At 42.9% G+C, this 13,132-nt stretch overlaps 1 protein-coding gene across 3 annotated transcripts in view; it reads right to left on the reverse strand.

Moving 5' to 3' along the window:
* Positions 1-7,544: 7,544 nt before the first annotated feature.
* Positions 7,545-13,132, reverse strand: part of ATAD2B (ATPase family AAA domain containing 2B) — an 84,493-nt gene continuing 78,905 nt past the window's right edge. For all 3 annotated transcript variants that reach the window (XM_048065688.2, XM_048065687.2, XM_066995008.1), the window contains exon 28: positions 7,545-10,907. In XM_048065688.2, the coding sequence (XP_047921645.2) occupies positions 10,866-10,907 (42 nt within the window). In that variant the 3' untranslated portion in view covers positions 7,545-10,865. The remainder of the gene's footprint in view (positions 10,908-13,132) is intronic.

A 13,132-nucleotide genomic window follows, 5' to 3' on the forward strand; every position in this document is an offset into this window, starting at 1 on the left:
TTCAGCATCCAGATTGGGTTACTTTTGTCACGAGTCAACAAGAAACAACATTGCATTAATGGTTACTGCAGTTTTCATCCCGGCCAGGGATGAAATTATTTTCATTCCAGCTATTTTCTCTTGCAAATCTCAAAATTTATTGCTAATGTTTAAATGCTCAGCAGTTTCCAAAGTACTTCCACTCTCGTTTTGGAAAAGTTCTTAGAAGTGAATTTGGATTTTATTCAGCAAGACCGTTTCTTCTTCATCTCTCTATTTCCCCAAACTTGCTATTAAGCAAAGAGCAAAAGGGCTCAAGATCATTTAGCAAACTAACTCAAAGCTTTATCTCAAAACGCTGCTAAACAGCTTTTTGCCTTTTTTTTTTGTGGTGGAAGTTGGAATTTGCAGTGCACAGCAGCTGCGATGTCTGAAAGATGAAAGCCGCTTTTGCCCTGTGTCAGAATTGCTCTGTCTCAGGGCAGGAGCTCGGCGATTCACTGGACATGGCTTTGAATACGTGGTTAAGTACAACCGTTCTTGGCTTCTTTGATGTTTCATTAGGGCGTCATCCAGCCGCTGTAAAGTTGGATGTGGAAGAAAGATGAGCCAAATATAGCTAGCCTCAAAATACCACTGCAGTGGAACAGCTCATCTGGATCTTTGGGGGCACTATCTGCTATGCACATTAACAGAAATAACCTCACGCACATTGAAATTATCCCGGCTTCGTACAGAGCACATCTACACGTGTGTTTAAGAGTTTGACCGCAGTTGTTAAACGTTTTAGTTTAGGCTTCGCGGCTCGGGTTGAACAGCCCGTGCAGATTACTAAAAGCCTCGCAATTCGATGTTACACACACACGTAACCCAGCCCAAGTGGGATGAGCGGCCAACCTTTCCATCGACACACGAGGATCTTCCTCAGCACTAGTCAATACTACTTGGTAGGCCGAGCAAGACACAGGCTATTTGCTTTACTTGTACGTGAAAATTATTTTAGCTCCCCTCCGGGAAGCTGGCTGGGAGCTTTTGCCAAATGAATCTTGTGCCCAGATCTGCTCAGAGATGTTTCTTCTTAAAAACCTGAAGAAATTCAGGGGCCAGGCTGGCTGGGCAGCCTGGTAGTGATAAAAACCCTTTTTGTTGGCTGGTTTGACACGCTCTCTGGGGAAGGAGAGCCATCTCCGACCGGGGCTGGTCTCTGCTTTCTGGGAACTGCCCGCGCCTGACAGTTTACAACTCATCTGCCTTTCTCCCTCGTTTCATCTAGCGGCAAGCACCAATAAAACCTCAGCAACACCACCTTTTAATTAACTGCAGCTAGGTGTTAAGGCTGAACTTGGCACCGTGCAGTCCGAGCAACCTAATTAGCGCGTTCATTACACTTCAGCTTGCTCCGGGTGCAGCCGAGACGAAGCGAGGCGAGCGGGAGCCGCCACTTCGAGCAGCCGCCAGGATTAGCGGGGAGAGGAGCCGGAGCCCGCGCTCGCGCTGCCTCCACGAGCACCACTGCGGGTAATCAGCAGCGCCACAACGCGCACAGCCCGCTTCGAGTACTTACCCACCCACCCTGCCTCTCGTGAAGGATTTCTCTCCAAGTTGGACCCGGTCCCAAAGCTTTACTCAGCTTTCTCTAGCGCAGGGGGAAGTTCTCCCGGAGCCGTCTCGCCTCCGCATCACAAACCGAGCAAGGTGACAGCATTCGAGCGGGGGACGAACCCACAAACGGCACACGCAGCCAAGTGCTGGTGGGCTGCAGCGACACAGACCCTGCACCACTCTGACATTTTTACAAGTTGTCGCACTAAAACAAGCGCCTTAAATTGGCTGCGACCCCTAAGCTCGCCCCTTAATGCCTCCTGTCCCCTCTCAAGGTAGCTCAAAAACAGCGGAGGCGGCTGCCTCGGGAGAGGACCCACACTAAGCGGGGCGCTGGCATCCGTCTTTTGATAGCATGCCTTCGTTTTTAGTGATTCCTGTTTAGCTAGTGGGTTTCGTGTACAGTAACCAATTCCAATTTTCTTCATCTAAATAAATTCCATTTCGGTCAGTACCGGCCTTACACGCAGAGTTAAATGTTTTGGCTCCGTTACTGCCTTGGAGAAGGAAGCTCCAGTGCTCTCTTCGAGCCAGATCTGCCTCTGAATTTTTCATTAGTGGGGGTCTCCGCAATAAAGGTTTGAAAGGCTGCCTGCTGGTTTTAATTTCATCATTTACTTTTGACCAACGTTCTCCCTTCCTCCGGAGTACAGATTCCCCCTCTTACACAGCCAGATTCATCCTGGCAGCGACACCAACCTCTTTCACGACCTGTCCAGGGAGCAGCGCTCACAACTCCCCTATTTTTTATTTGTAAGTAAAGTAATTAATACAGAAGCAGGAACTGTGATGACAAGCAGCGGCTAAAACATGCAGGTTTGTAAAAAAAATAACAGCTCTTACAGATAGAAAGGAACCGATTCCTCTACAATTTGGGGAACTTAGGGACCCTAATTTGTAATACATCCTATTTTTTGTGGGCAGCATCAGAGGAAGGCTCAGTGAACTGAGTCCTGAAGGCTGCTGCACCGAATGTTTTAAGCCCTAAAAGCACAATGAGCATCATGCTCCACCACAAACACCAGTCCTCCCCGCAAGTGAAAATAATCAGCTTTTGCAAAGCAAGCCTAGATTTCAAGGCGCGCTGGAATTTCTGTAGCCATTCTGTTTCCATTAAAAGAGCTCGTTTTTAATAAGTTATTTACTTTCATGGCCGATGAATGCACTGTTCCATTACTTGTTGACACTGAGTTCAATTCTACCTACTTGAGTTTATCCCCAGCCTTTCTGTTTACGTATCAGAACACATCAATGCCTCATGCAGGCTTTCCATGGAAAATGAGGGGTGGAAATGTGCTGGGGAATGTTTGGGAATGACTCACGTTTCTGTTTGCTATTCAGAAAGACCTTGCCTACAGGGAGTAAGACGTCATTTCCAGACCGCATCCTACCTACAGAGAATATGAGGCTTTCCCTAATGGATACGGGTTTTCAAATTCGGGAGGTGACTTACACTTACCCACCTCAAGAAAGCCCAGAAGTCTCTGCCCTGCTGACACTCGTTTTAATAGCTCTTGGAATACCTGGGTATTTCGGAGGGAGTGCTGATAATGCACCAGTTATCAAAAGGGCAAATGAAAGGACTGGGTAATTATAGGGCATTCACCTGACATCAATCCCAAGCAAAAACGGGAAGATGATATCCGACTAACCTGATCGCATATCAAAGAGATAAGGATAAATACAATATTTTGGAGAAAATAGGCTGTATCACACAAACCTGATTTCATTCTCCAACAGGATTACGCATTTGATTGATAAGGTAATAGATTTTCAACAGCAGGTGACAAAATACTTCAACTTTCTTGCTGTACAGTATTCAGACAGCAAATATTAAGCGGGCTAAGAATAGGCAGATTAATTGAGGAATATCTAATCCGGTCAAGTACTTCCCACGTTGGTATTATCAGAGTTTGTCTAGTGGGGCCTTTGCAGGGATCCTCTTCCAACTTCTGAATGGAAAACATTGACATAAATCACTGGTCATAGACCTGCGGAAATGGAGACTAGCAGAGAAGATAATTAGGACAGAACAAGTCAGATATATCCTTCTGGCTCCTCTGGCTAGCTGGGACCCCTAAACCCAGCCTTATTTAAATAAAACTAAACGGGACCGAGACAGGTGGGAACGAGGGATGCTCGTGAAAGCTGTAAGTTGGAGAAGAATTGAGCAACAAGAGCTCCCAGCCCAATTTCACGCTATAAGAGGACTAAATTGATCTTTGGATGTGTAAAAAGGGGATCGGTGAGTAGGAGCCTGCGATTTTAGCTCTCTATATGGCACTGGTGGGACCGATGCTGGAATATCACATCAATTTCCACCGTGAACAAATGTTTTAGGAGATGTTGAAAAATTGACCCACTGCAGAAAAGTCACAAAATTGACTTAAAGGCTGGAGAAAAATGCAGTGAAAGCCACAAAGAGCTCATTGTGCTCAGCAAAAAGACGACTGAGAGGCTACTCAATCATCGTGTCATAGCGCATTAGTATCTTAGGGGGGCAGAGGGGGGAAGCCGACATATGGAAAGCCTCTCTAACCTGGAACAGAAAGCAAAGACAAGAGGCTGTGCCTGGGAGCGAGGAGCAAGGTTCGGTTCTACCCATGAGCTTAAACATTTGATGAAAGGCTCAAAGACAGACGTACAAACTGCCCAGATCAAGGCTTTCCTGGAAAGGCTGCTCAGCCAAACAGAAGGTAGTAGACCCTGTGCATGCACGAGGTTGAATCATATGCACCACAGCATTCATTTTCTGCTTACACTAAATCTGTGTGAATAGACACGATTTTTTACGCCGAATTGTGAAATATTTACACCATCATTTGGTGTCAGAGCTACAGAGTTGTCACTTCCGTTTCCAAAAGTCATTCAAAAGCACTGAAAAGATTTAACACCAAGATTTATGCTCAGTTTGTGCTTTTGCGGCTGTCCTCTGAGCCTTGCGAAAAGGAAGGCTTTCATTTAAAAACGCTTGCTGCCTTCTGGACACATGCTGAAGTGCAGAGCAGGACTTTGGAGCTCTCCAACCCTGACACAAAGGTTAGCCACTCGTTTTAAAGCTATTGTAATCCCCAGTGTTTCACATAAATGGCAGACTTCATGCTTCTGGTACTTAAAACATCTACACAAAACAGTAATTCAGGAATAAACTGATGCTAATAGCCACAAACAATCACGTAACGCTTCCTTCACCTCACTAAACATTTCATATTGTCACAGAGCATCCCATCAAAGCTCATTTCAGAACTGCGGTCGGAACATAAAACCAACTGGCAGCTTGTCCTTGTCCATCACAATCGGGTATCCCTGCTCCTCCGCCAGCCCCCGTGCAGCGGGCACCCTACAAGGCACAACCAACTTGGCAGGACAACGCCAGCAAGGCCTTTACAACAGAGAGCTGGGGCTTTGGAGACCACAAACAGTTCCTCGACTGAAGCAACATGATACTCTTTCCCCTCTCCAGCACCGACTCAGATTCTTAGCAAATTCAGTCCAAATTCAACGCACGTACATTGAATTGATTTTCTGTGTCTTCATCTCTGCTTTACTTCATTTACTAAAGAACTATTTCGAAGGCGGAGCCCTTTCAAGAACTTCCCTGAGTTTCTCCATCCCAGAGTCCCAAAGCCAGGTTGTTCGGTCTCCTACAGGCTCCCACTTCCAAACACAGTCAGACATTTCTGGGTTATAGCAAAATTGAAATTTTACCTCGACGCAAGGGCTGTTTCAGCACGATGAATTCAGCTCCACAAAAACCCCAGATGACAGACGGTGTGAGCGTTCTCAGCATCCAGTCTCAGGGACCCGTACACATCTTGTGCACACTCTGCCAAATTCCTGACCGCTGTAAGACCGAGGTGACCACCACAAAATTTGGAGGAACCCACCCCAGGGCCGTTCCAGCTCCTGCTGCACGCCCACACACCCCAAGGGCTGCACTCATGTCCCAGGAGCCTCCCGCTGTTCTCAACCTGCCCCCGCTGCTGGAATTGAAGGTGAGGAGCCTTCTAACACAGATTAACTCAAGGCTATTTTTTGCACTCATCTAGATCAACTTTATTCCAAATCAGCATCCAAGTGTTAACAAACTTTGGGAACGGCAAGGTTTACACGACCATTCCACTAAAAGCAGTGAATCTGTCTGAAATCTCAGCATCTTTCCACGTTCTTTTAATATGGTAATTCTCTACTATCAAAGCAAGGCTCAATATAGCATAAATCAAACGCGTTCCTAAAATAAATGGAATTTAGTAGCAGTCGCAGCCGTTTGCTGGCACCGGGTTAAACTGAAATACACTCCCTATGCAAATCATCACACTAAAAAAACTCCTCACCTAGAAATGGAATGAGGCTGAATTAATTAGTGTTAAAGTTTATAATCCCTGATTTTTACATAATAGTTACATGACCACAAGTGATGCATAAAAAGGGGAGAAAAATGAAGCGTTTGACTTCGTTAATCAGTTCATAAGTTTACTGATTTGCCTTTCAGAACTTATTCACATGCAGTGCTAGCTTAAAACCCCCAATACTGCAAGTCCTGATCCAAATCCTGCCTGAGACAGAAAACAAAAGGATCTCATTTTTAATTTATTTAAATAAATTATCTGAGCAGCTTAAATAAAAAAAAAAAACAGACTATGTGGAGCATTTCAAATTTAAGGCAATACAGGAAATTGCATGTCAAAGCTACGTTACGTGCAGAAGCCAACAGCAGAAGGCTGCGGGTTTAAGCAGCCAGCACTTGACAAATCAGGCTGCTGCTCCAGTTTTTCCTAAGGCTTTATTAACCGCACCTGATGAAACCCAACTACTCCTCACCAAGTCACACTTCTGAAGTATGCAAGTTCGCTAAGTGTTTTTCCAAGAAGGGTTTTTTCCAATGCCCCAGTAAGGCAGAGCTTGGTTGCTTTTGACTGATCGTCTTTAGGACCACTGTCAGAAATTAGGCCTGACACTATTCTCTCCGTTTTTGGGGAAATAACAAGACCCCACACCCCACATTCCTTATCCAGAGCCCGCAACCCTCTCGGGCAGCGCTACGTGCGGTGCTGCTGCCTGCGGGGCACCCAGCTCCGTGCCCGTCAGACCCAACAGCGGGGCTGGCCCTGCTGACACGAAAGGCCCAGGCCTTCTGCATCCAGACTGTGGCACATCACCGTTAGCATCCAATTGTGCCGTCACAGCTGCGTGTAACAGCCAAGTCAGACACGAAACAAGTTCCTGCCCTCTTTCCTTAGCTCTTTTGCCCAGGAGCCCTATAGCGTAAGGAACAGAGGAAAAGAGGGAAGGGATCAGGAGCACTGTATGTCCGACACCTTGAGAGAGGCCGTAACACATCTATGTAACAGCTTGTCATGCTCTGTTCCGCATTACAGAAATTACAAGCAGTTGCCTACCTCTGGATAAACCGCCAATACAGTTCCCATATAAGATGTGGGTTGATTGTGAACTTCCGTAACCCCTAGCAGCTTTATCAGAGGGGGTGAAAACTAAAGCAATTTTTAGATATACTTAAGCTATGATAAATAAAATAAGGAGAACTACGATAAATAGGGAGGGAAGAGGATTCCTTTAAAAACCTCTAATGAGAAACCCTGGTGCTTGAATGCTGACGTACTGTGAGCTGTCCTGGGTGTTTCCCTGTAACTGGACACATTTTCTAGGACTTCATAACTACATAACTTTCATAACTTCAGAGCGTTTGTGTTATTCACTTACCAGCATACAATGCTAACCTCATTCCTGTAGTCGAAATTAATCAGAAGTGTTTTTCTTTAACGAACAAGCACTGAAAGCGTGAGTTACGGATTAAACCACTCAACATAACAAAACAGCAAGATCCTGGAGTAAAACTTGTCACCTGCGAAATCGAGGAGGTCTGGTAAGAAAAAGACTGAAAGCAGAAAACAGCAAGGAGGTAGAGTTTCTTTTAAATACAACAGGTTTGAAGGAGCTAAAGCTGTGTTTTCTTGTCATCTTTATTCAAGTATTTCACAGCAGTTATATTACAAATTACAGTAAAATGTTCAAAATTTCCAGAAATTCAAAAAATTAAATAACTTACTTCAAACTAACGTAAAATGAAGTCAAAATGCAAAACATCAATTTAAACACAGTTCTGAATAAAACTATAGAATCCAAAATATACCATCGTTGATGAAGGAAGTCTACTTAATCCATGAAGTAGACACACATTAATGAAACCAAACAGGACTCCCCAATGTCTAAATAACCCAATGTACAAGATACAAAAGATGCAAGTACAAGCCCAAATTCAAGCTTATGTTTTGATTACAAAATAAAATAAAATTAGAAAAAAAAAGGACCATCAGCTACAGGACCTGCCGTTCAGAAGACTGAAGGTAAAACCAGAGCTGACCCACCCATTTAATTAAAAAAAAAAAAGGAAGACGGGATATGACAAAAACAGTAATCCTATAAATACATTGGCATATGAGGAAATCAAGTAACAATACAGAAGACACAAAACAAAAACAAAAAAAATTAATCACAGGTGAGATTCAAGCTTGCAAATACAATTAACTCCATAGCCATCAACTTCACCCAAGAGCAACTCTATTATCTCCAGAACAGCCCCGCCAACCCCGCAGAGAAGTCACCCTTCTTCTGGGTGGCCACGTTTCACTGACCCCAGCGCAAGGACTCCCACAGGAGTTTATTTGCAATTTTCACAAGAAACAAGGAAGAGAGGTCAATTTGTACAAACTCTTGCCAGTGCTATATGGCAAAAAAAATTAAAAACATACAAAGAGTAAACAAGTTGAGACCACGTGGATAGATTAACAGCTGCTTTTAACTCTATAACCACCAGACATCTGTAAAGGAAAACAAAACTGAAGTGTGGTTATTTGGGCTACGAAGGTGGGTATATCGTTTTATGTAAGCTGTCCACTCTAACATTTGAAATCAGCTACTTTTCTCTAAAACAACAGGGCAGCTCCCCAATTAGCAGGGCTGCCCCTTACGAAATTTTCCCAATCAACAACTGACAGTAAAAATTTTCCTTTAGAAACCTGACCTTTTCGAACCATTTTTAATGCTAGGCATTAGCTTAAACTTGCTTTTTTTCACACTCACTGGTGACTAAAATTCTCAACTGTTTTAATGCATATAAATTTATTATCATCTTAAAAATGTATGCAGTTTTATCTTCCATAAGTGCTGCTGTTACTTGAACAAAAACTTCTTTGAGTAAGTGAAACTGGAATAAATATTTTTAAAAAATTCTGCAGCAAGAACCTGAGACTTGCAAAAAACCCTTTTATCAGAAACTTGCTACAAAAAATCTGCTACATTTTATTTAATCAAATCTTAAAGTTTGTAACAATTTCCATCAAAATACAAAATGCTGTTAATGTACCAGACACAAAAATATCTCAAACAGGTATGATGCTAATAAATACTAAACGAAACATGGAAAAAATCCCCTAAACAAATGAGAGATCAAAGAATCTCATTCTAAATGTGTTTTCTGCTTGCTGTTGTTTTTAATCGCACTTTCCCACCTAAAAAATACAGCGATTCTGCACAGGTTGCATTTAGAAGGTGTAACTAGATGTACATGAGTACTTAAAAAACGTTTTTTCTGCCATTAGCCATAAAGAAAAACAGTGGCATTCGGGGGAGAAGAAGATCTACGACAGAACGATGTTGAAACACAATGTACAAAGCACTTTGGATTACTGCAGTAGCCCAAGGCCCGTGTTTGTTCCTCTGCAGTGGTATGCTATTAGCCATAGAGGTGGAGACAAGTACCTTAGCTTCAGCTTGTGAATGGGAGCAGAGTGATTACAGTCCTCCATAAACACTGTTGGTAACTAAAATAGAAAAAGCTGAGGTAGCTCAGTATCTCTGCAGTAGTCCAAGACTGTTTTCTCTAATTAAAAACTAATCACACTGTGTTGCATATTTCTGGAAAGACACTTCCACAGCTACGTAGGGACAGTCACGATGAATGGTTAGAGATGGTAACACCAGCCAACTTCTCTAAAACAGTTTCCACTTAGGTTTGAAATAAATCAGCCCAGGTAACGTTTTTAACACCGAGCTTGTGACAAAACATGTTTTTTTCTTGAAACTGCCTAGACTGTTCTCTCCAGTTTCCAGAAAGGAAAGGTTTTGAACTACACAATTCAGACCTGGAGAACTGTGGTCCGAACAGATCAACTGAAAAGGCCGTCCTCCAATCTCCTCACATTAACAGTGCTTTGCATTGACTGAGTCATGAAGCCTAGTTTAAGTTTTACTTTCAAGCGAGCTTGGACTCCAGGATTTTCATCGATTATAGCATCTTACCTGTACCGCACAGTCCAAGCTATATTACAAACACAGAACTTCAGAAAGAAACCTGCCAGTATTAACCCTTTTTTTTTCCTTAAAGAACTCAAATGAACAACAAAGAAGTGATGGGAAAATGCTTCACTGTTAGCAACAGAATAGTTTCACTGTGTAATTTGTTTCTAAAACAAATCTATACCAATGAAAAAGGAATTTCACCATTTTGGTAAAGTATGTGGCTTTTTCAGTGTGTCTTAGTTTAGTTCTGTAGAGTAAGACAGGCATTATAGAACCATAATACTGGCTGCCATCCAATGAAGAGAATACAAGTCATCCTTTTGGAGATCTTCATTCTGAAGAGAGCTTTCTAACATTGCCATTTGCTATAATCCAAACCAATTGATTAGCCTTATCTTTCTCAATTGACTAAAAGGCACATTATAGGCAGTTCTAGAGAGCCTCATCTTCAAATTACTGTACATCCAGTTACTCAAGATTCCTACCACAATGCATCATTGCCTTCTTTAGAACAGATTTTTTGTCCGTTACCCCAGAGAAGAGAAAGATTGGAAAAAAATTAAAAAAAGGTTGCCTGTTTAAAAATATTCAACTTAGATCTGCTCTTTCCAGTTCTCTCGTGTATGTTGGTCTCCACTTTGACTGAAGTTTCCCCAAAGATAATGCATGTAGAGTGAACAAGAGCAGAAATGAGAACAGTTTCTGTAGCACCAAAAATCTCCAAGCTGTGGCATTGTATTCTTTATTTATATCAGATACAACTATATGAAGTTCCGTTTGGTTCTTGTAGGCTGGTTGGTTTCAGGTACCTGAGACAATAGCACCAAATTCAACAGAAAGAAAAAGAGAGAGCACTTAAGACCAAGGCTCTGCACATACTTGGTGCAAATGGAAACTGAATGGCTCAGAGGACTGCTCTCCCGTGAGCAGTTTAAGAGAGGATAAACCCACCCATCTTGACGAGTTCACAGGAATGTTTCAAACACATGAACTGTTCTTTCCATCTCCTGCAAGAAACACAGAACATCAATTATACATAAACATACGGACAAAAATAAAGTTACCTTAAGTAATCATATTTAGTGGGGTGGAGATCATTGTTTTTTGGTGTGTTGTTGTTTTTTTTTTTTGAAACACCAACAAATAATTCATAGGAAAATAGACATTTCTGTTTATTATTTGCCATCTGCTAGCAAAAGACAGTAGAAGAGAAAACTAATTAAAGAAGCATTAATGCAGAAAAGCACTCCACCATGACAGTCCATGAAAAAATCCAAGTGTAATAGGGTCATTTATATAATTAATGTACTTGATATATATTAAGAAAGTATTGCAATGGCACAGTGCACGAATTGAACTCTTACTACACACGTGCCATTGGTGACCCAGCTGTAAACACAGATCTGCACAGTTTGGAGAATCGAAGTAATCTGCCTCTAAGTACTCATGCTGGACGTTTGTCTTTTTAACCTACATAACACTCAGCCCAGACTTCTAACATATTTTAGGTGAAGACAGCAGAATAATATGGAAATGGTTCCAAAAGTATTTTGCAAGAATTCTGTAATATCCTACATTAAAGCTTTTCCACGTTTTGTAGTAAAATATTCATGGAGAAACATATTTGGTGTTCAGTGATCAAACTGGAACATCGCAATTCTTGCCCCTTTACCAACAAGGTTGGTTATCAGTTGAATCAGCAAGCTGACCCAAACCACTCTGCAGCTAAAACAATGTTGCTGGAGGGAAAGCACAACCAGAGTTATGATCAGCCTACACCAACAGTAAAACGACCCACTTTTGCTGATGTAGCCAGGAGGCCTTTGAAATGAAAACACTTCAGAGGAAAAGGATGACAGCAGAGCAGAAAACTTGCAAATATCACGCTGTATTGGACATTCCCGAGATGATCATGGGCACGCTTGCAGCCCAGAAGGCCAACTGCATCCTGGGCTGCATCAACAGAGAAGTGGCCCCCAGATGGAGGGAGGGGATTGTGCCCCTCTGCTCTACCCTTGTGAGGCCCCACTTGGAGCACTGCGTCCAGGTCTGGGGCCCCCCGCACAAGAAGGACGTGGGGTTGTGAAGGATGTGGGGTTGTTAGTACAGGTGCAGAGGAAGGGCACAAGGATGATCAGAGGGCTGGAGCACCTCTATTGCAAAGAAAGGCTGAGAGAGCAGGGGCTGTCCAGCCTGAAGGCTCCAGGGTGACCTCACTGCAGCCTTTAAATACCTAAAGGGGGCTTATAAAAACGACGAAGAGCAACTTTTTGCTCAGACAAGACAATGACAGGACAAGGGGGAATAGTTTTAAACTAAAAGAGGGGAGATTTTGATCAGAGATTAGGAGGAAATTCTTCACACAGAGGGTAGTGAGGCACTGCAACAGGCTGCCCAGGGAAGCTGTGGATTCCCCATCCATGGAGGTGTTCAAGGCCAGACTGGATGGGGCCTGTTCTATTGGGTGGCATCCCTGCCCATGGCAGGGGGTTGTAACTGGATGATCTATAAGGTCCCTTCCAACCCAAACCATTCTATGATTCTATAATCAAGGGAATATTTCCTGATATAGAAAAAGGCTGAATGCTTTTAGTCTAGCAGGAAAGTCCCAATCAGCAAACTGCATGGAGCAAAGGTAAGTATATATATTTTTTTTTAATTAGTATCACAAATGCAAGCAGGGACAACAGCAGCAACTGTTGGCTTAGTGTATCTACAAAGTAGCCTCTATCTTCACAAATTTGGGAACTTCTGGCACAGGAATTAAATCATTCATATCAAAGAAATGAAAGGCTGAAAAAAAAAAAGATCTGCCCACAGTTTATACTTGGGGTTCCAGAAGACTAAGTATTTGCACCTAAAATGAACAGTATAATGCAAGTCGGTGAAGGGCAAGGCCAGGGATGTTCAGATTGATACACTCACCGTCAAGACAACCTGACCTAGTGAAAGACCTCCTTGCCCGCAGCAGGGGGACTGATTGGAGTAGGTGATCTTTAAAGGTCCTTTCCAACCCAAACCATTCTATGATTCTACTCATAATGCCTTTCTGGTATTATTTTTACAGGTGCCTTTGTAATATAGCTACAATCAAGCAAATGTCCCATACTGCAGGAGGATAAGGGAAATTAAGTGACTTAGGAACAATCTGCAGAGCCAAGCTGACTACCTGAAAGTTCCTGCTTCTGCTCCGTTCTTACCCTGCTTGCACATGTTTCTAAATGCTGCTGCA

Source organism: Anser cygnoides, chromosome 3 (genome assembly GCF_040182565.1).
Source record: "Anser cygnoides isolate HZ-2024a breed goose chromosome 3, Taihu_goose_T2T_genome, whole genome shotgun sequence".
NCBI classification, from domain to species: domain Eukaryota; kingdom Metazoa; phylum Chordata; class Aves; order Anseriformes; family Anatidae; genus Anser; species Anser cygnoides.